Below are 23,424 nucleotides of genomic sequence, written 5' to 3'. Positions count from 1 at the left end.
TAACGTAACCAAAACTACTTTCGGTCAGTACAATCTGGCAACAGCTCTAAAGCTAGCTCCAACTTGGAAAACTCCGGCAGGTCAACTGACGACACTTACCGCCATTTTGAAGCCATTTCCACATTCCTACATAACTCTTCTGGCCAAACGAGAGGAAAACTAATCTGCCCGCTGCACAGTAAACGGCATTTTTAACTCGTTTCACATCGCGCAACTGTTTATTGATCAAAACAAAGATGGCTATCAGAAAGTGACCTTTTGCCTCGGTGTTCACTTTTTTATCTTCCCCACTTAGGATGCAGGAAAATATAAAAGGTTATTTATTCATGAGAATTTAATACAATATGAGAGACAATTATTTTGAGTCACTTGCGTTTTAAATTAATTGAACATTATTATAATATATATATATTTTTTAACAATTTTAGTACAAAACAACTTCAGCTACAAGCTTTGTTTGGTGAAGACACAAACTTAGCAACCTGAAAAATGGGTTAAAAGAAATGGTCTTCGTCAACCTGACCAAATAATACCAGTGCCAGCATCAATAAGTATCAATACCAATATTGATACTTTTTTATTGTTAAAAGAAGCTGTACTGTCTATATAAGGGAGAGAAATATGTCACAATTTATTTATATAAAAATTTAATTACTGCCAGATAATTTGCCAAATATGAGGCATTTCATTTTACGATTCTCATTTAATATATTTTTTTTTGGGTATAGATTCTATAGATGCTAGTATAGATACTTAAAGCAAGTGGTATTGATACTTTGGGGATCAATCCTCCAACCCCTATTTGATACAAAAATTTAGCAACTTACAAACCAGGTTAAAAATTATCTAATTTATGCAGCCCAGAAAATATTGTTCACTCCAGCTATATAGTGTCTTTGTGTAATCTGGAACTGTTAAAGACAGAAATACATGTTGTCAAAAGCTTGCACCAATTTTTCAACATTTGAAGTGTATTTTTCCTTTTGAAAAACTGATTTGAGTCAAATGAAACCATCAAGGCAAAAGTCTGAAATGTAAAAGCAATGATTCAGAGAGGCCCAAACTGAGGCTAAATGTCATGCATTTGCTAAAAATGCTCACAAACCTTTCTTTCTAAAACATTACACTGACTTTAATTTGCACCAATCCCTATTCTTGGCTACATCTGTGCCTCAAGCAGGATGTTGTGCTGCAGCTGCAACATTTCTTCCCACTCAGAGGTTGTTGTTTTTAATGAAGGCCACGACATGACTGACCATACTGGGATTTTTCCATCTTCTATAATTTATTTATTTGTATTTGCCTGACTGGGCAGCATTTGAAACCCAGTGGCAAGCTGCAGCTTTGTGGTAAGTTTCTAAATAAGCATGCTTTGAGTATGGTTGGGCTGTTTATACTGGAAATCAACATTAAATAAGATCTCTTTAAAGTGCTGCTAATATGATTTGATGTAGTCCTGCCTTATAAAGCAGAACATTACATTTACTTTATATGAACACCACTTAAACTTTTGAAAAACCTTGCTGTATATTTAGATTTGCCATATTTCACTTACACTGTTCACCCTCCAATGATCAAAACAATCTCTCTCATTCGCACTTACATCATTATTGATTGAAAAATTAAATTCCTTACGTTCAACAGTCGAGACACAGACAGAGTACACATAGAGGATGTTAAGTGCTTCATGAGATCACAAGTTTTATGAGTGGGCTGTTTTTTTTTTGGGGGGGGGGGGCACACACAGTTTGTTTTTGTGATACTTCATTTACATAATTTTTTAGGTATATTTGTTTCTTGTGTAGTTATTTCTTAAATCACTTGGCATAGAAACAACTGGATGGCTATTGTGTAATCGCACAGGAGAAAATGTACTTCATCGTGTTGATACATGTTGTCTACGTGAGTCCAGAGGGAAACATTTGCCTCCAGTGTCAGTCCAGGGAGGATCCTCATTAGAGATTGAAGAGCTGCACAAATGCGGTGCGATTGCAATTACAATTATGGTCAAGAAGAACCTGCATAGGCCACTGTAAAGGGCTTGATACTGGGATGGTCCCGTGCCCCAAACTCCTCAGCCTTACACATCCGCTGCAGTTCAAACACTAAACAAACCATGAAGAAATAATAGTCAGCTAGTTTTATAATGTTCGTCCATAATGGCTTGTGAATTTCAGGATGACCCGTCTGTCAGGTGAACTTTACATTTCTACAACTTTCTCACTACTATATATAAGAAATGGGTTATTTTCTTGATACGCAGGAGGCAACACGGTGTAACTCGAGAATGATTTTTCATATCATGTAACAACTGTGTGTTTCCAGCATCAGTTCAGGAGCGCTCAGGTGCTCATCGACTCCCCGTGGTGCCGGCGGCGCTACTGCGGTTGAGGTTGCGGCTGAGCTGGGGGAAGTGTACGGTGGGCGTTCTGGATGTGGGACCATAGAGGCCGAGGTTTCTGGCTGCGACCGATTTCCTGGGCTGCTTCACGGAAGGGAACGGGGAGAAGACTTGCTGTTTGGGAGTGGAGGAGAACGCCGGGGTTGACGGGGAGGACGGGATGTGAGATTTGGAAGATGAGGAGACAGAGGAGAGTGAGGGCGTGGAAGGGCAGGGAGTTTTGTAAAAGGTGGAGGAGGCAGGAAGAGAGAGAGAGGATAAGCCATTGGCTGATGAAGAGGACGGGAGGCGGGATGTGGAGTTTGGTGTCGGGGTGGAGGGAGGTGTAGGAGAGGATGAGCAGGAGGGACCGAGAGAAGCTGACATTGGGACCGGGGAGGGGGATGGACTCGGGGTGGAAGGAGAGGAAGAAGGGATGCAGGAGCTGGAGGAGGAGTGGTGAGGTGGAGGTAAAGCAATGGAGGGAAACTGTCTGTCAGAGGCGGCGCTTCGCTCTGAACCCGAGGAGTTGGACTCTTTGTGTCTGTTTGAGGACGGCGGAGGAGGGAGGAGAGGAACTTGGGGCGCAGGCTTAGACTCTGGGAGTGTGGGCGATGTATTTGGGTTTGCAGTGATGGGGGAGGTCAGGTTCGACTCGTCCTCTAGATCCAGGGAGTCCAGTTGCACCACCACCTCTGCAACCTCAGCTTCTTTTGTCTCATCTGTGACCTGTGGAGCCTCTTCACCCACAGACCCTGTGACAGAGGGATCAGGAGATGGAGAAACAGAGGTGTCACTTTCCTCTCTCTGCTCCTCATCATCTCTCTTGTTTTCCTCAATCTTCTTCTCCTCTTCACCCTCCAGTGTCACTGATCCTCCTTCCTCTTCCTCCTCCTCCTCCTCCTCCTCCACCTCATCTTCCCTTTCCTCTGAATCTCCAAAGCCCAGCTGCGCTCGAGCCCTGGCGATATTCCTCCGATGAACCCGGACATGAGCACGCCACGGTGAACCGCCACCTCCTCCTCCTCCTCCTCCGGAGCTCCCTGGAGATCCGGAGCCGTTGGAGGGCAGTGAGCCACAGCGCTGCCTGGCCGGGGAGCCCTGACTCTGGGACAGAAAAGCGGGTCGAGCCCCTGGTAGAGTGGACGTGCTCGTGGAGCCGCGTGGTTTCCGACCCAGGAGGAGGTGGTTGATCACGGAGCTGGAAGGGTTGAGCTGGGAGGCCAGGACACGGGTGGCTGGGCACTTGTCTGGATGGAGGGTGAAAGGTAAGAAGACAAACATAAAAACTGGTTTAGAAAAGATGCCAGGTCCAAGTAATAGAAGCACAAAGTGTCTTAGAGGCTTGAAAAAATAAAAAAAGTGAGATAGTAGACTCATGAGTGTCTGTCAAATGGTGAACTGCATTTTTTACTTTAAAACTTTTATCAAAACTAGACGTCCTATTATATAGATTTGTAATAAATAAATAAATAAATGTAAAACATATACTCATGTGTGCTCCAAGATGAAGCCTTTAAATAAGGTTGTTTGTCTGACTAAAGCAGATCTATATTTTACTTCAATTATCAATATTTTTAAAAAACATTTCCATTGATTAAAATTTAGTGTATTTCATTGATTAATATTCTGTTAACTGACTAATTTAATTCTTCCTTCAACAGTCACATTAGCAGAAATGATGTAACATTTGATCCTGCAGATGCAACAGCTGACACTAGAGGGCGCCCTCCGTTTCTGGTTTTAACCTCTGAAGGACTTATCCATCAAGCCTCTTACTGATCGAGACAGTTTCTGGATTATTGGTAAAGTACATAATCATTCCTCTATAAATAATCTAATATTATATAATATGTACAGCAGTGTACAGTATTTGGGCTTTTCCCCAATGTCAGTAAACCATGTTAATGTAAACAGGACTTAATAAAAGCTGATTGCCGAGTGTTTATATGGTGAAGAGAGATGAGTGTGTGTGTGTGTGTGTGTGTGTGTGTGCTCAGAGCTCTGAGTATTTGAAGGGGAATAACATCAAATCTCTCTGTAATACTCTTACACAAGTCGCATGAATCATATATTAGTATGTGATGAGAGGAGCTGCAACAGTCAGAGTTAGAGTTTGTTAATGAAGATTAGTAACAGGAGTTTGAGAAAACCTCCAACAGCCCCGCGGAAGAAACATGAATCAAATGAAAAATCAAGTATAATTGGAGACACGTGTCACTCCTGAAGATATTCCCAATGTTCAGTTATCTATAAATAAATAAAAAGTCATTATTATCACTGGAATATAATTAAAATGTAGGTGGTTGAATTCCTTTTGGGATGTATAAGGTAGATTTTCTTATGTCTTATGTACAGTAGTGACAGGTGTTTCCAAATAAATATCTATAATAACGCTGATTTAATTACTTTAAATTGTGTATTTACCACCTGCAACCAGAACAAAACCATCACCAGTTGCCCCAGCTACCAAACATATGTCTTCTTTTTAAAAATAAAACCAACTGAAGCAGAGTTTAGCACCGGTTTCAGAAATGCTCTCAGAATGTCGGTCAGGGGCTTCGGCTCCTCTCGTCTGACAACTGTCAAATAAAGACAGTGTATCTGTGAATCTGTTCTGTTTGCTCAACACTGCAGCCACATTTGTTATTTTTTTTTAGAAAATTGAACCGTGCACGGATGCACCCTGCAGCATTTTGAGAGCATCATATGTTTTCAAGCCAGAGCGACCATAACCAGATTTTATAAATTCACTTATACAACCTGGAAAAGATTCAATATTTTGGAGCCAGAAGTTCCTGTACCAGATTTCCAATGCAGATTTCCAAAACATGAACCAGTTTCTTCAGATGAATATTTTTTTTTGTGTTCATTTTCTTACTTTACCCACAAAAAACAGCAAAAACAAAAAGAAAATGGAAATCTGCCTTGGGAACCAATGGTAGACGTACAGCTTTTTAAATAAGCTGACTGCTTTTCAAACACCAATGAGTCATTAGAGACCCTGAAATCAGCCCCAGAACACCCAGTCTCAGATGGTTCGACACCAGTACCCTCAGTCTGGTGCTCAGTACTGTCGCTGGGTTTGCCGGGACGCTCCTGAAGAACTCCTGGACTTGTGGCCACTTCAGGTCCAAGTCCTACGAGTCACACATCATCATCAAACAACTTCCTGTCCTGCGTGTTTCCACTGTTCTGCTCCTACAGGCAGGACTTCACCTTTATTCCTATTTATCTCATGATATTCACACTTTCATTTGGAGAAATGTTGGTGTTTAAATAAAGACTTGGACAAATACTCCCACGGTAAACATAAGTATTTTCTGTTGCCATGGTATCTATAACTCTCAAACAGGCAGTGGGAACTAATACTTTTACTAGGTTTTAAACAATACAACAACATCTCTAAATTCAGTTGAATATTTTGTTCTGAAATAAAAAGTTTTTACGTATTTACTTACAATAAATCACTGCAGCTGCCATCAACAAAGAAGTTGGGTTACCATCTAAATCTAAAGCAGCGGTTCCCAGATCTTTTTAAACCACACCTCCCTCTCTTACATGTTTAACTTACTCTCTTTTCTAATCTGCAGTTATGAGCATTAATGTGGTCATCTTACTGTCTACCTGGTTGTGCACCTTAATGCATATTTAAAAGAATTTAAATATACACTGTGACCACCGTTTATATAAACACATGTCCACTTGTATGAACACACATCTGAGTGTATATTTAAATCTGTGAAAATTTGTTTTTCTGTTATTAATATTTCTTTTTGTTATCCATTTTATTTTTCTGTACTCAGAAGTATATACATATATATATATATATATATATCTATACTTGCTGTCATGCCCCCCCCACCCCCCCCCCCCCCACCTACCTGTGCGTATGTAGAGTTGCATAGCCTGCTGCTGCTGCCGCCTCTTGATGCGAGCATATTGCTTCTTCAGGGCGTAGATGTCGGTGCTCATTCTCTCCATCATCATGCTGTTGATGGCGGCTTGATGCTCCGCCCTGGCACCTCCTCCTCCTCCTCCTGCTCCTCCTGCTCCTCCTCCTCCTGCTCCACCTGCCCCTCCAGCTCCCACCGCTCCCGGACTGAGCTCTGCGATGTTTCCCTGCTCCGCTCGCTGGTCTGAAACACACATTGAACTCTTGTTTTTAACCAAACAATATCAAATGAGACGACATGAGAGTGACGTTCGCTTTGAGAATCTGAGAAACTTAACAGATTAAGGTCAAAGGCTTTGGTTTAAAAAAAAAAAAAAAAAAGGAAGAAAAGATTCCAGCAGAATTCATGAATCAGACATAATCCGATGCGCCTTTTTTTTTTAGGTCTCTTAAAGCTCCTTTTCTTACTTATTTGTTCACCCGAAGTTGCTTTAATCAAGATCAGCCGACCACTCAAGACACAAAACTAAGTACCAGGAAGAAAAGAAGCTTCTTGATGCTGTTGAAAGCAGATGACAACAACATTTGATTGTGTTTATTTTTAAGACCAAATGTTTTTTTTGAAATACTTACTGTACATGGCTTTGAGGACTTTGAGTCACTCCTTCCTGTTTTTAGTTTTTAGTTTTTTGGCCACTGAAGGCAACATTGCCATTTGTGTTGAGATGTGTTTGACATTCACTTGACTGCATTTCACTTTTTCTCTTCCTGTTTTTGTGCTGTAAAGACCGTAATTAAATTTCTCTCTCACGGTGACGGTGGTGATGATTTATTGACGACTCGTAGCTCTTAAGAATGAGCAAAGCTTCCCTTTTGAACCAGGTCAAATCAGTTGTGCTGAGATTTACTCATGAGGTTAAATGGAGCTTTGAAATCTGTCTCTGGAGTGTGACGACTGCAGCTTCAGATCTTAGCCAATGTTTTGAACTAAAGCCCTCAGGCTGTTTGCCCTTTTTCTTTTTTTTCCCCATGTTAGACAGAGTGGCTGAAGGAGGAGGAAGCAGGGATTTGTCTGGAGGAAACAGATCAGAGACGGTTTGTACTTGGAGTCAAATCGGGGGCAAGAACATGAGGATTTGGGGCAACAGCCAGCCTCAGACCCGCTCGCCCTGCTGACCTCTCCCTGGGTTACCGTTTAAATCCTCTGTGTGTCGCTCCTCTGCGTCTGCTGCACTGACCTTTCAGATGTTTCTGGTATCTCTGCAGCTCGGGGGCCAGCAGGCCGCCCAGGGGCCCCAGACAACCCAGCGCAGTCACCACAGAGTCCTCGTCGTCCATGTCGGCGTCATCGTCGCTCTCCCAGCTGCCCAGACCGCCACTGGAACGAGACAATGATGACATCATCATCACCACCGCCGCCGCTGCCATTATCACATGTGTAATGTTGGATGGATGTAATGTGTGTGAACTCAGTGGATTAATGTGATTATGATTAATAATAAAATAAATGTTTACGCATTTTGACTTTCATTTTTGTGTCTAATTATCTCTTTCTTTTAAAATGAATGTTTGCCCATTGGGTTAAGGCAGGATTTTCAAGGGTCCGTTTCAGATCGGGTCCAGAAGTCCTTTAAGAGACATGTAAACTGAATATTTTATTATATGATGTTGCTCGTGTTGCCCTGTGAAGGAGGAATATGCACAGTAACTTAGCTATAACTAGGCTGCAATTACAACCTGTGTCTGTGTTTGTACAAACAACAGAAAGTTCACAGGCATCCTGTTGAATTTATATTGACGTGCACCACACTGTACATCTGCATTACCTCCTGCTGTCAGCATCATGTCTACATGTTGAGTTTCACACTGTATGTAAACAGAATATTGGTTCTTGGAGCCACAAGTGGTCAAAGCTCCACATGGCCCCTGTAAAGGCAGCAAGTTGGAGAAATGAAATGATAACTATCATGTGAAGTATGCTCATAAAACAAACCTTCCATTGGATTTGACTGAGGTAGGGAACGGAGTGATGTTGTAGGTGTATTTCTCCCTCAGCTCGGCCAGCTGAGGGAAAGGAAACACAGCCATGGAGTAAACCTCCTGACAGACAGAGAGGAGGGAGGAGAGAAGAATTATTACACTGGTACATATATCGATTTAACTTCTTCACTAAAATGTGCGAGCAGTTCGGTTCATCCTGTACCTGCATGAGTTCTGCAGGATCGATGAGGTTGCGCTCCAGCATCTCCTGCGTGAGACAACCCATCGTGCTGTAAAACTCGTCAGCCGTCTGACAGTACTCGATCCTCCTGGCGAGAGACGGAGGGAGAAAGGAGCGGAGGTTAAAAGACGTGAAAATAAGGAGTGGAGGGAGAAATTGAGACATCAAGCGGTCCACTTACTCTCCCAGTCTCTCCCAGATGGCGAGGGCGACACGAAACAGCACCTCTGACCCCTCGAAGAAAACCGAGTCCCAGATCTTGAGCACGGTGGACGCCGGCAGGCAGGTGGCGAACATGGTGAGGAACCACTGCATAGTGAAGACGTTGGTCAGTGGAGGCTCGTAACTGCCTGAAAGAAGGGAGACACGTGGTTATTTGTAATATTAGGTGAGTGATTAGTGAACACACACACACACACACACACACACACACTCTTATTCAGGGATCTGTACCTCCAGCTTCTCTGTTGGCTGCTTTCTGAAGGTGGTGCAGGTGCTGCGACAGTCTGGGCAGCTTCAGACGCAGCAGGTCTCTGAACACCGCCATGTCCACTGACGGAGGGAGACATCACAGAGTAAAAAAGATGAACTGGTGGAAGATTAAACAATACAAATCACTCAAGTCTCAAATCAATCAACTGGTAGTTACAGGAGATGTTTCATTGTGCAGCGTTAATCGACACTGTAAATCTGCACAGGTGTGTTTTGATTACCGAGTTCTCCAGACCTCAACTTCCACATCCATTAACCTTCAAGCTCTTTCACTATTGATGAATCTGCCAACTATTTTATTGATTCTTTGATTCATGTTATGAAAAAATGCTCATCACACTTTCCCAGAGAACGAGGTGACACATTTTAAATGGTTGTCTTGTGCAATCAGTGGCCAAAACCCCAAATATATATTTACTATGATACAAGACAAAGAAAAGAAGCTGAAACCCGTTTGTTTTTGACAATTTCCTTAAAAAATTATGATCAAAACTGTTTTTGTTTCTAAAAATTGACAACAAATTCTGTCCTTGTACAAAATAACAACTTGTAGTTTATTCCTGGGCTGAAGAAGTTACTGTGTGTGAAGTATTCTTCCTTTCTGATCTTGATTAGGATGTTTTCAACTCCAATATACATCAGCTTGTGTGTTCACCTGACAACGCTCGGAGGTTGTTTGCAAAGTAACTCTCTGGCAGCACTTTGTCGATCAGATAGATCATCACCTGAATGCAGAGGAGCAGAAGAAGACAGTTCTGTGGTGTTTAATTATTATTCACAGGGAACAGAGCAACACAGAAACTCAGGAAGTTTAATCAGTTTAAACTGAAGGACTTTATACAGCATTTCATTTTAAGCATATCTGCATTCATATTTTCTCCATCTTAACATAATTACTGTGACATTATTATTATTATTATTATTATTATTATTATTATTATTATTACTGGGTGTGTTTACCTTCAGTGCATCGCTCTCACTTCCCTCTGTAACTTCCAGTATGAGAGCGGCCAGCACGTTGAAGCCTTGGCAGTAACCTACAGCTTTATTCCAGCGGGCGTACGCCAGCAGCACCCTCTTCAGCACCACCCTGTCCTGCTCCCCCTCCTGGCCACAGTAAGAACTGCAGCCGGTCCTGTGCAGGTCCTGGACATGAGGAGGGAGGACGTACGGCATGAATTATTTTTTAATCACAAGTGCACTAACTGGGTGAATGGATTTAGGACAGAGACCAGAAGACAAACACACACAGAGAAGCAGGTGAATGGACTTTGCCCTGTCGATGGAAACAGTTGTGACTCTGCTGAATCTGAGTCACTGAGAAATAAAAGAAAGAGCTCCAGTGTCTCCATGATGCAACTGTCCCGTTCTCTGACGCACAATCATTAGCAAACATCCTCTACTTAATGATAGACCGTATTTTATTAGTAATTTTTTGCTAAAATTAACTCAGTCAATATCAATGATGGTTGTTGAATCTGAGATATTTGATGAAGATCACGTCACAGGTTCAGACTGTTTCTTACAGTTAAACAACAAACTAGACTATCACACATTTGATATTTGTCGTTTACTTCAAAATAACAAACAAATTAATCTGAATTCAAGGTCCATTTTTGGGGCTTTTCTGGAGCTTTCATAGGAATCTTACTGTCTTCATTAGCGACTGATGATTCTTCGGTTGTTCAGTCGATACATTTGCTGATGAAGATGTGGTTGAAAGTTCAGATAAAAGTAAGCAGAACGAGATCAAGAATTTCCCTCTCAAAACAAACAAACAAACAAACAAACAAACAAACAAACAAACAAACAAACAAACAAACAAACAATTCTGCTTTTATACGTCATTTCCTCAATTTGCAAAAATGGTCATGAAATTGTATTTTCTCTAATTTCTGATAATTACTCACTCATTTGCCTGTTCATTGGGTACACCTTGCTAAAGCTAGCTAAAGCTAATTAGACTACAGTACTAACACTGTACTTAGCACTGGGTATCATTCAAAAATGTTCAATATCGAAAACCTTAACTTCAATACTGATTTTTGACGATATTTTAATTAATTACAACACAAACTATGTTACAAATTTTAGTTTTACTTTGGTTTTATCTTTAAGCTTCATCAAACAATCAATCAAATTTTATTTGTAAAGCACTTTTCAGACCAGTTAGCTAAAGAAGAAAAGGACAAATCAAGTAAGAAAGCTGACAATGAGATACAATGAGATTTTAAAAAGCAAAACATTAGCAAAGAAAAAAAATAAGAAAATGAATAATAAAAGAACAGATAAAGTAGAATAAAATACAATTTGCAGCATAGATACCCAGCCCCAACTGAACTAAAGTAATAATGTGTTCTTGGAGACGCTGAACAGTCTCTACACTTTTCTTCAAAAGACATTGATGTGGTTTCTGTCTCCGTCACTTTTAATCTACATGCTGTGGAAAAATGCTGAGGCTTCCACACCGTTCACTGCGCTGCTGACTCAGGACACACAAGAACACAAGAGCCCACAAACTCCCCTGCACATCTACTGCGCAAACACATTTCTTCTCACTCCCCGCCACCCCCCAACACAACACAAAAATGCAATCTGTGTTACCTTGACGATCTGAATGCCGAGGGAGTCGTCGTCTGGGTTGCTGCGCTCGTTAAAGGCGAAACGAAGCGTCTTGTCCCAGTCGATGGAGATACTGTGGAGGTACTGGTCCGCCAGTGTTAGCCACACCTGCACAAACACAGCAGCAGCAGACACACAGTGAAACACATACAGCTACAAAAATACCTTTGACTTTCACAAGGTGAAGGCAACTAGAGAAATGTCTCCAACATTCACTGTCCCCACTGAGTTACACAAACAAATATTTAAAGTGTCTTTCCTCCAGCGCGTCTATAAGAGGCCTCTTGTTCACAGTGACTCATTTTGTTTTGCAAGTTCAAGCAAGAGACAAGATTTCATTGTTCTTCTCCTCTGACAAGATGAAAGTAATCGCTTCCGTTTCCTCGCTCGTTCATCCCAAGAGATAAAGCTAAGATGTGCGATGAATGGAGCTTTGTAGACAAAGTGCCTCAGCATATTGTTCTTTCAGACTGTGCTGCCTCTCTCTAGACTGTAAAACCCTGCATGCAGGTTGACAATAACAAAGAAAACACACTTTTCTTGTAATAGCACAACTGGGTCACCACTGTCTTTTACTAAATACCCTCTGGGTTCAAGAACAAACACAAACAGAGCAGAGAAATGCATAAGCTCTTATCAATGAAGAGGTCTTTTTATATGGAAGATATTTCTGGTCTAAACAGAAGTAACATCCGATGGTTGTGGCCCAGAGTTCACACAGGCATTTACCCAGAATGCAACAATTAGATGGCTGCTAAATTTTGCATTTAAAAATAATCTGCTACTTAAATTTTCATTACCCCGTGAGGCTCAGTGAACACAGCAAGGCACTACACTGCCAAAAGGATGAAAGATGACAGTTGTTCCGACAAGGCCATATGTTGTACTTCGTTAAAGTTACATACCCTCTTCCTCCATTCCTTTGGTATCCCGGTAGGAAGTCGAGCCACTGCTTTGAGGGCGTCGTACCACTGCAGGGAAGGAAACACCCATGGCTTTATTTACCTTTTTAATTAACCAGCACACTGAGGCCATGGCTGCGAATGTGCCAATACAATATTCATGCATTCTATCTAGTTAAGATTTAAAGAGTACTTCAGCGCATTATCATATCACTAAATCACAAAACAGAGTATATCACAAATCGGCGTCTCTGCTGGAACATGTTGTCGCTCACCTGCTGGAATCCATTCTTTCCCAGCGACGGTTCAATGGTAAACTTCAGCCTCGTGTCAACTCCTGCAAACAGACAGAGACATTTGGTTAGACTGGTCCTGAATCAGATCTGGATGACTGTCATGGTACAAGTCGACAACCCAAACTTTCCAAAGATACTGTATAATGCATAAAACACTTGTTATATAATCATTTGTGATCAAAACCCGCATTTTCCTAGTGTTTATTTACAGTTTATTGACATTTAAGCGGTCAAAGTCCAGTGAATTGTCTTCAAACGGTACAAAGGTAATCTGTAAACTGCCAGAGCTAAATAAAATTGAAAAATGATATAAGCTTAAAAGAAAACAGGCCTTTTTCAGGGATTAAGGCATTGGTGAACTTCCAGCTTTCCTGCAACGGAAGTAATTGAAGCCCTGAAAGTTAATGCAAACAGTTCCTACAGGTTGATGACTTACAATCCCTCTGTCTGTACAAACTGTGCTACTATACTCTCTGATGCATTATTAATACAACACTATAATGAAGGAAGTAGGACTGTATATTGCTATCAGACCGGTGAGAGAAAGACTGGTTGGTCCGGGTTCCATCCTACTACAAGATAATGAGCCAAAACAGAACTGGGAGGAACCATTTTTGTTTAGCTTCAGTCACATCCATCCAATAACTGATAACTATATACCTCTCAAAACCATGGATACAGATGCTGAACACAATTCGGTTAGTCTACACAATAAAAGTCTGAAATTAAAAATCCAAACCGGAAGCACTTTGTTTTTTTGACCTGTGCACTAAACTGATTAAATAAATGAACATGCTTAACCTTCATTACACTGTATCATAATAATCATCAAGCCTGTAGTTTTTTATAATAGTTTTGATATTTAAAGATTGAGATGAACGGAGTCTCGCGCCGTGAAGTGTCGCTGTCCGTTTCCTCGCGGTGCTGAATTCTCGCTTCAACGGAAATCTCGTCAAATCTCTTCCACTCAGACACAAACTTCTTTAGAGAATATTAAGACGAGTTGGCTAAACCCCCCAAAAAACGGAAATGAAGTTCTGATCTGAAGTTAAGAGGGAAGGTCCTGACATGTTTCGGCTTCGGGCCAAGGAGCTCCGACTGCGGCCATTTCTCTTCCCCCTCCTCCGGCTGTGTCTCTGGAGGATCGGTCACTCTCTCTCAGGGCAGCCGATTAATTAAGTATGAAGAATGTATTTCTCTCCCAATAACAAAAAGAACAAATAAAAGACAAAGTCGGTGTTTAACCTGTATGCTCCGCCTCTGTCGTTGCATCCTGCGCCATTGTGGACGAGCGCCGCTTTATTCTGCGGTTTCCCCTCGGAGCTTTGGGAGAGGATTAACACGGAAAAACCCTCCTACTTCCCTGTCGCAGATTAGTCCCACACCACCGACACTAAACGTGTATTTAACGAAGGTCAGCGGCACCAGCGCGGTCCACAGGTCGTGTTCTATTATAATGAGCGACAGTTTCATTTCTTTAGAGCTGAAATTAAATGTAATTGAACCAGTTGGAGAAGACGGAAGAATGAGGGAGGAATGAACAATTGAGAAGGAAAGGAAGGAAGAAAGAAAGAAAGAAGAAAGCAAGATGCCTAGTTCACAACAAGCCAAAATTTAAATATTGCATTATGAAAACCTTGTTTTTATTCCCTTAAAACCGAAACTGTAAATTATCATAAAGATGCCTCGGTTTGAAAAAAACTCTAAAGCTGCTTCCATCACTTGTAAACAGGATTTCAGCTTTTGTTGGGATGTTATGAAGTATTTCTAATTGCTGACCTTTTCGAGAGGGAACAAAGAACTTTGCATTTGCATGAATATTTGAGGAGCGGATGAATATTTGTCACAGATTTATCAGAATTCATGTGTCCAAAAAAATCAAATATCAGCTTATTTGAAGCAATTAGTCATCTGTCCTAAATGTTCATGTTTTCCTGAATACTTATTCTACAGTTTAGTTTAGTTTAGTTTAGTTTTATCTAAAGCACTTAGTAATTATATGTGTGTATGCACTCTGTGTCTGTGTGATTAATAATAATAAAAGGTGCTTGTGCTATTTCTGTAACTGCAAACATGGGACCAACATAAGGACAGGAGTCCATATCAAAAACATATAAGGTGTAAAATCAGGGCTCATTCACTGGGTGTTTGTCTGATGGGTCTAAAATCAATAGTGCTGTGAAATGTCTTCTATTTCTTTAAATTGTCAAAATGTACATACACATACATATCTACAGAATCTGTGGTGTCCATCCACCACTGTCTGAGGAGAAGTGAAGTAATGAGTGACATCTCAGCTGTGTGGTTAGTGTGTTAGACGTATGAAACCACACCTGAAGCTTATCAACACCTGTATGAACCCATGATTTGATTGTGGTTATTCAGTCAAGTTTAACTCTGAAAATGAACTCATCCGACACCTTAAATGGGAAAACTGGATCACTTGCTTTTGTGACAGGATCCATGCATGAAAATATTTGTAATATAGCAAAAGAAAGTAATTTATCAGCTGACGATTAAAACAGGTTACACTCTTTATGAGGGAATATAGCTCACTGTATCTATCATATATATAAAAAAGGTCACTAGTGTTGAGGCTTACATTAAAATTATGCCTGATACATAGGTGGTTTGATATCAGCCATAATCCAGTAAAATCATTCTAATCTGATTTGCTTAAAAATGGCAAACACTTGACAATTGCATGAGCATAAAGTTGTAGCATGAAATAAGACACAGTGTAAATAACAGCAGCCTGTTTTAAGCAGTAAATGAAACGACAAAGAGAGAATAAAGGGAAATCGTTTCTATGAGACCAGCTGCTGCAGGATGTGCAAACTGCCCCCATAAAACCACAGGCTTACATGTGATCTAAGCTACTGTAGCACGCCGTTTCCACACTGTTTAAACCCGCATGATGAGCTACGTGATGCAGTGCCTGTCTGCTTGGTGGGTCACCTGGCTCTAAGGTGCAGAGCAGCCGCGGCGCGCTCCTGGATATCCCGTTCCGTTTCTTCAGGACGTTGCTGATGATGTTACCGACCCCTCCCGATCCCTGCTGCCGCTGCTTCACGCCCGCCCTCGGCCTCCTGCCGGCGGCGGGGAGCCGCTCCTGCCTCATCGGGAATCAAACTGTTCAATCCGCTCGATCACCTCATCGCTTTGTCCCGCTCGGTTCAGACTCTCTTTACGTCTTCGTGTAAAAAAAGAGAAACCATCCTGATGTCCAGAACCGCAGCTGCTGCTCCTCCTCCTCCTGACGTTAAAAAATTAATCAATTAAACTGATGTTTCCAATCTCTTCCGGTGATGGTTTGTGTTTCCGACTTATAACCAAGGAAACGACAGATCCATCACTTCATCATTCACGGCGCAGAAACGTCCAGGAAGCCGTGATCACGATCTCAGATATTCTGAACAAAACATGGATCAGAAAATAGCCGAGGAGTGGAGGAGGAAACGCTCGCTGCTGCTTTTTGGTCAGTAAAACGCTGCTGATGCTGGGACACCTCCTCATCCTCCTCCGGCTCAGCGTCACCAGGAGGAGGTGCAAGGAAGGAGGGATGCGGTAGGATGGAGAGACACGTGGGGAGGAGATAGAGAAGGATGAGGTAATGGTGGTGGAGAGCAGGAGGAGAGAGGAGAGAAGAGGGAGGAGGGAGGGTGGGTTTTTTTGTTTCCTTAACCCACTTAGTGATTGGCCGGCTAACAAGCATCACAGCTTGTACCAAGAGTATGGAAAATCAAAGTGCCTGAATGGATCAACACATTTTAAACATGTTACTGAACATGTGAGCAACAGTCACTGAGGTGAACACACTGTAACATCCCACATGCACAGAAGAGATTTTATTTCTAACATTAAAAACAGCATCCCCTTTTATCTAAAGAGGGAGGAACAGAAGAAGGACGTCAGGTACGTGAGGAGGTCTGTGAGAAAGAGCTAACAGTTACTTTTGTTGTGGATTAATCTGTCAATCACTCTCTCAATCAATCATTTTGACTATAAAAGTTCAGAAAGTAGTTAAAAAATGTCCAAGGTTATGTCTTGTTTTTCAGACCAGCAGTCAACAACATAAATATATTCAATTTACAATCAAATGTGACGAAGACCAGCAGCAAATATTGACTTTTTAAACAGAATCTTCAGCTTTTTTGTTTCACTAATCATCATTCAATTATCAAAATAGCTGATAATCGACTAAGATATCAAACTGAACTCATCTTACAACACGTGCTCTGTCCATTCAAACAAAGTAAAAGCTGAAATCTGAGCTCCATCTGAGTGACCCACAGCAGAGTCAGAGTCTGAAGGACTGAAGCCTTTGCATTAACAAAGCGATGCACCAAACGCCAAAGGCAGCACCTCTCTTTAACCCATTCTTTTTTAACACATACTTTTACTGATCCTGGAATCAAACTGAAAATGTTTCCCTAAAAACACAGTACCTACTTCCTCACACCTGTGAGCTACAGCATCCACCACACACACACCCGCAAATCGCTGCAGACCTAAAAGCCAACGCTGATTCTGCACCGTCACCTACTAAACCAAACGCCCTGAACCAGGAGGGGGAAAAAGCAATAAAAGAAATGACGTCTGCAAACTGAATGGATGATGCATGACATTATGATTCAGTCTCACAGGTACAGTAAGAGCTTCCTGAGTGGAAAACACATCCAGGCTTAATGACGTTCTCAATCAATATCTGCAAACAGCGCTGATGATGATAATGAAAAAAAGGCCTTGATGAAGCGTCATAATAAATTAACCTGTTGTTATTTAAGCCAATTAGGGAGAATTATTTCACAAACTGCTATTTTTTCTGTGAAGTTATAACCATGATGTGAAAATACTGACATCACACAACCATAGGAAGCAATAAAGTGTTGATACCGGCAGTTGCCTGGTGGATAATAATCAATAACTGAAGTTTATTGCTTTGCATATTGTGCGTTTCCTGTCGGGTGGTGACCTTTGTAAAGATGTATTCATACCGTGTTTAATGCTGAGTAACTGACATTACAGGAGCTGTGTGAAATACTCACTATACTGGAAATAATGGAGCAATCTGCCCATAAATACACATGTAAACACCCAATAATTCAAAAGCAGTGAAGTACTCGTGTATTATTTCACACCCTACCTCCAGGTGAGCCACCGGGCTGCATGTTGAAAGAAAAGCACAGTAAAAAATAAAAGTAAAATAACAACATGCACCTAAATCATGTCAAATTTGTTTAAATTCTATCAACCACAAAAGCTGAAGCCCTCTGAGAGAATCCTTTACAAGGCCGACTGTATGTAAGAGCTCAGTTAAACGTTTCAGTAATGTCCAATAATGTTGACATCATGGATTTAGTCCGTTTGTTATTCTCCCAAATTCCAGCTAAATTCCTGGTTTGGATTTTGAGTCTATATTATTCAAAGATGAGCTTTAATCCATAATCTCTTCCCTGGGGAAAAAAAAGAAAAAGATCTTATAGTTCATGTTATTATAAACATCTCTTACATAAAAGAAGATTCAGTCGAATTATTTCACTTGCAGCTTCGAAGTTGAAGAGTGGGGAGACTGGAATATGAAAATGAGCGTTCGATTTTCCCAGAGTCTTTAACTTTGGCCCGTAAGTCACAGCTCATTATGTAAATTCAAGACAAGTCATTTTCATACTACATGTGATATGACAACCAGCACATGTGATGCATTCACCCTGCTTGGCATGTTGTTCTTTTAGTTGCATGTAGAGCTTATTTTTGTAAATGTGTTTCCTCTGGACATGAAGCCTGTGGTTGATTTACAGAGAATCTGATCGTATTAAAGATTTATGGAAAATCACATGAAACTATGGAAATACAACATATAAAGAACATTTTTCTATTGGCGACCAACTTTACTTTGTTTGGGTTCAAATGCACATTTTAAAGAAGCTTGTGGTATTACACAACAGTGGAGTCCAAAATTGGATTTCAGAGGGAAACAAAATTGGATCAGATGAAACAAACGTTTTGTTTGTGATGCTGTTTTGCTTCTACAACAATATGAACAGGTCTGACTCAGAGCTGCTGTTTGTTCTCAGACAAGGTACAGAAGAAGGAGGAAAAACTATGACCACGAATATATTTCTCACTCACACACATAAAATGTCTATATATGGAGAAGTAGAAGTAAAATATGGACCAACAGCATCAGATTAAAGCCTTTTAAATCTACATAAATGACTTATGCCTCCAGCAGAGTGTCCAGGTACAGACTGGTCTTGTTCAGTATGAGAGAAAAGCAATAACTGTGTTTTCTTACGTCGTTTCTGCGAGACGGCTTGGAGACACGCCGTGACGATGTCGTAGTTCTTCTGCAGTTTGTGACAAAGTCGGTCTCGTCTCTTCAGCTGGCGAATCAGCTTGGCCGACTGCAGGCCTGTACGGTACTTCACCTCCTGGATGATCGACTGCAGCTCCTCAGGGGCTGAAAACACACACAGAAAGATAAATAACACACGTATTTAAGTGTAATCAGGGTTTCCGTGGCAGGGATCTGTTTTATTCCTGTTGTTTTCAACAGTACAATACTGAAAAAGACACATATAAATGCATCCAACATTTGTGGGCTCATATTTTCTTCTTGCAGGGTGATATGTAAATTTGTGACCCAATTTTTTTATCTATAAAAGTTACAGCTCAAAAAAATATTTGTTTGAGCAAAACTAAGTGTTGTGTTAAGTATTTTCATAAGTTTTTATGTAATGCAAGTTGCCCTTTATTCTTCAGTCTCTCTGCTTCAGAAACAGAGACAGATATATTTATGAAAGTCCGTCTCAAATGTTATGTGTTGTAAATAAAGCCACTGGATGTAGTTTGGAGCGTGTGACGTCTGCAGGTCACTGAAACACCAGTATCACAGACATTTATCTGTTTTCCAAGCTGCAGGCAAAGAGGAAATGAAAACCAGAGCGTCGCCCCGCATTAACACACAACCCTCTCCCACTAAGACTTTTCAGGTTAAACACAATCTGATTTTCAGCTGAAGGTGATCAGTAATAACAATAATGAGGAAATAACTTTATACTGAAGCTGCATCATCAAAAACAAACATTACGTCTCTTTGTTTTGACCAACTATCAGTTGTCGTCTCCCAGAAATCAATGCAAACAAAACTCATCAGTGATAATTATTACAATTCATGGCTCCTTTACGTCACGTATTAAGTCAAAATACCAAATATTTAATCTTTACAGCTTCACAAAAGTCTGGATTTGCCTTCATTTCCTCACATACACATTTAGATCAGTGTTAACTAGAAACAAAGAGGAAATCTGAAGTGTGACAGAAGCAATAGCTTTTCATGGGTATTTGTAATTATTTCTCACATTTAAAAGACCAAACTATTAATTCATTAATCAAAACAAATGACGGATTAACTAATAATTAAAACAGTCACTAATTGCTGCTTGAACAATGTCAATAATGATCATCTTTTTACCTCCTTTTCCTTGGAAGTTCACATTACCCTTCATCCACAGGGAGGTCAAAGGTCAGTCACCTATAGACAACGCCCTGCCCATACGGAAGTGTAATATATGATTCATCCGTCTCTACATCAAGAGATATATATATATATAATATATTATATATACTGTGTATATAAAGTGGTCTCAGACTTTGGACCCTACTGTTTAGAATATCAACATATAATGACGGACTTTGAGACGGATATATATTTGCATATCTCTACAATATAAGCATGCATACATAAACATACATATTTGTATGGGCTTGACATACGTATATGTCAATATATGAAATTGTTCCAATTTCTAATAATATAGTTTTTACATATATGTTTTTATTTTATATTTACGTATATTTCATATATGGAAATTCCATATATGTACGTAAGCATTTGTGTCTGGGTGGAGCTAGAAGGATCTTCTAAAGGACATTTTAGCAAGTTGAGAATTTACTTAATATACTACACTGCTGCTGACAATCAAACACATTGATAGTTTTACCAAACCGCATCATTAAGTCCTATAACTACACACATTAGAGACAGGAGTCACATGTTTTTCTGGGCGTTATCGGAGGCCTTCCTCTCGCTGATTGCCGGTCCTCCTCCGCATTGTTTAACTTGACCGAGCCTCACATGTGCGGAGGGCAAACTGTGAACTCACCGGCCTGGCTGTGTTTACTGAAGGATTCCACTTTAACAGAGGAAACAATGGCAGCGTGGCACTCACACCAACATGCCTTTCAAGATTCCCGAGGCAACACTACAGAACAACACACTAATCATCCTCTGTGTCTGAGTGTGTTTGTGTATGTAAAGGTCCGCGTACTCTGGCGACCTTCTTCTCATATCTGATTACAGTGGATCCTTGCAGACAAGCCACTTACAGTCTCATTTTATTGAGTAGTTCACAAAGATAAAAGCAAATCTTTGTCAGTTTAAGTCTCATATTATCACAATTCATCCTCTCTTTTGAGACTTACCTTAAAGCTACTGTAACTGTAGCTAGTTTTTATGTAGTAGCAAATGAAATACCTCCACAAGAGTAGTCACAGTTATTTAATTATATTTTCTAAGAATGCAACCTGACCTCACTAAGCAGATCAGGTATTAGCCAGACATGACACTTTCTATATTTGATTAGTGCGGATGCAGAGTTAAAAAAAAAACAACAAAACAAAACCTGCTTCTTTAGTACATACAGCCCCTCTTTGTTTACCCAGCATGCATCTGTCTGCAGGGTGAAGACAGTCTGGAAAACCACTTATCTTCACCTCTGATATGCAGATTCTTAATTCAATTTAAAAATCACAAATATGACTAATTATGAACCACACTTGTTGTGCCTTGTCTTTTATTTGTAATGAATTGTAATGTCCCTTTGTCACCTTATATTATTTTATTTTCTAATTATTTTGTGGCTTTTATTCTTACTTAAGGAAAGTTGTTTTAATGTTTTCATTATGATCATTATGTTTATTAGTTTGTTTTTCTTCACTATAGATTTCTAACTGTCATTTGTATTAATGCTGATTGTGTGGACCGATGTTGTGCTGAGCTCTTTGTTGATGTTGTTTTGTTTTTTGTTGTTATTCTTAAAAAACAACAAAACTCAATAAATATACTTTGAAAAAAACAATCGCAAATTTGATCTGTTTCCATTCACGTCATGGGCAGAGACAGAAGTTTATGTGACACCTGTGGGACACCTGTGACATGTAACTGATAAGTGGCATATGCCAGAATAAGAGCGATCATTCCTTTTTAAATCTCAGCAGTTTTGATTTTTAAGTGTTTAGAATCACTAAAGGTTATAAGCAGAACCTAATTTAACTTAAATTTTGACCTTTATCACATATGTTGGCTCATCATTTTCTACAAGAGGAGGATTCTTGAAAGATGTGGGCAGGATCCTTTATGTCAAGTACAATCAATATAATGAATAAACAGGACTAAAATATCGCCATATCCTCATCCCTCATCTATTACAACAATATAAAGCGCTGCCGTTAAGTTACATATCTAACCTACCATATCCAAATATCAGACCTAAAAAAGATGGGAAAATATGCATGAGGAAATGAAGAGCTGCACTTAGTACTTCTGAAAGTAGCAAATAGGGATGTACCATCACACCAAATGAACTTGGCAAGTTGTTTACAGAGTTTTGTTTTGTTTTTTTCTCTCAATAGTAAAATATTGTACAGATTGTGCAGCCCTTAGAGACAATTAATGATTTAATGTGAATGAAATTGACTTTACTAGGCCAGATGCTGTCCATATGCCTAAGGGGACACAGGAACTGGCAAACTATCCACACGCCCCTCACCTTTCTGGGCCAAGTAGTTCATCTGATGCCTCCTGGTGTGCTTCTCCTGGAGCTCCTGGAGGAAGCTGGACCCGGAGTTACTGCGGCCGAGGAAGGCATCTGACCCGGATGCCTCGGTGGAGCTGTCCCAGCTGTCCGCATTCCTCCTGCTGCCTCCGCTGTAGGTCTCATAGAGCTCCACCAACAGACAGTCCACTATGGAAGTCCTGGGAGCTTTAAGTCCATCAACCTCGGCTTCAGAGTCACTGTCGCCGGTCGTCGGTGCTGTTTGGGTGGCAGTAACGGTGCCAGGCGGAGCACCGTGCTCGCTGGGGATCAGCTCCTGCTGTCCCGGAGATGATGATGATGTGTCATTTGGTGACTCGGCAGGGCTCGTCCACTGGCGAAAGCCGGAGAAATCATCCTGGAGGGAGGCGGCAGAGTTGACAAAAACGCCGCTGTCGTCCTCGGTGCAGACGCGGCCGTCGCATATGTCAATTTCCAAAAGTTCATTCCCGTTTAATTTAGTCTCCGACGCCATTTCTTCATTGGCGGTAAACTAGCTAAAATTAACGCTCTTCTTCTCTGGTAGTTTTTCTATGTTTGTTTGGTTTTTTTTTTTTTACACAACACAACGGAGGTTGTAAAGTTTTCTTTGCGCGACTCGAGAGTTCCTGGAGCGCTCCATTCCTCCCCAGAAAGGTAGAAACTTGTCTGACAGCTTTTAGTTTCCTTCCTCTGTTCCGGACTCGGTTCCCCCCTCCTCCTCCCCTCCGCCCTCTCCAGGATGGAACAATGGACCAG

General features: G+C 40.8%; 1 protein-coding gene across 1 annotated transcript; it reads right to left on the bottom strand.

Annotated features, from left to right (window-relative positions):
* Positions 1-377: 377 nt before the first annotated feature.
* On the bottom strand, positions 378-23,195 carry tbc1d30 (TBC1 domain family member 30). The gene is made up of 18 exons (XM_022749792.1): positions 22,942-23,195; positions 22,642-22,875; positions 19,107-19,271; positions 12,788-12,849; positions 12,516-12,581; positions 11,593-11,718; positions 9,949-10,134; positions 9,644-9,713; positions 8,950-9,048; positions 8,678-8,846; positions 8,479-8,584; positions 8,269-8,375; positions 7,514-7,653; positions 6,454-6,519; positions 6,265-6,405; positions 3,528-3,630; positions 3,178-3,467; positions 378-3,120 (listed from the first exon to the last, which is right to left on the bottom strand). The coding sequence occupies exons 1-18, from the start codon at positions 23,159-23,161 to the stop codon at positions 2,351-2,353; spliced, it is 3,120 nt and encodes a 1,039-aa protein (XP_022605513.1). The 5' UTR covers positions 23,162-23,195; the 3' UTR covers positions 378-2,350.
* Positions 23,196-23,424: the final 229 nt, after the last annotated feature.

This window comes from Seriola dumerili, unplaced genomic scaffold, assembly GCF_002260705.1.
Source record: "Seriola dumerili isolate Sdu_G_001 unplaced genomic scaffold, Sdu_1.0 BDQW01000138.1, whole genome shotgun sequence".
Classification (NCBI taxonomy): domain Eukaryota; kingdom Metazoa; phylum Chordata; class Actinopteri; order Carangiformes; family Carangidae; genus Seriola; species Seriola dumerili.
The sequence above is the reverse complement of the archived record's forward strand: the minus strand, read 5'-3'. Positions and strand labels throughout refer to the sequence as shown.

What these genes read in the sequence shown, in the direction of transcription:
- tbc1d30 (XM_022749792.1), bottom strand. Translation starts at nt 23,161, where the DNA reads ATGGCGTCGGAGACTAAATTAAACGGGAATGAACTTTTGGAAATTGAC. An exon ending in CAACCTCCGAGCGTTGTCAG is followed by an intron (nt 9,049 to 9,643) that starts GTGAACACACAA and finishes TCCCTCCGTCAG; the next exon opens with TGGACATGGCGGTGTTCAGA. An exon ending in GCAACTCTACATACGCACAG is followed by an intron (nt 3,631 to 6,264) that starts GTAGGTGGGGGG and finishes CCCTCCATCCAG; the next exon opens with ACAAGTGCCCAGCCACCCGT.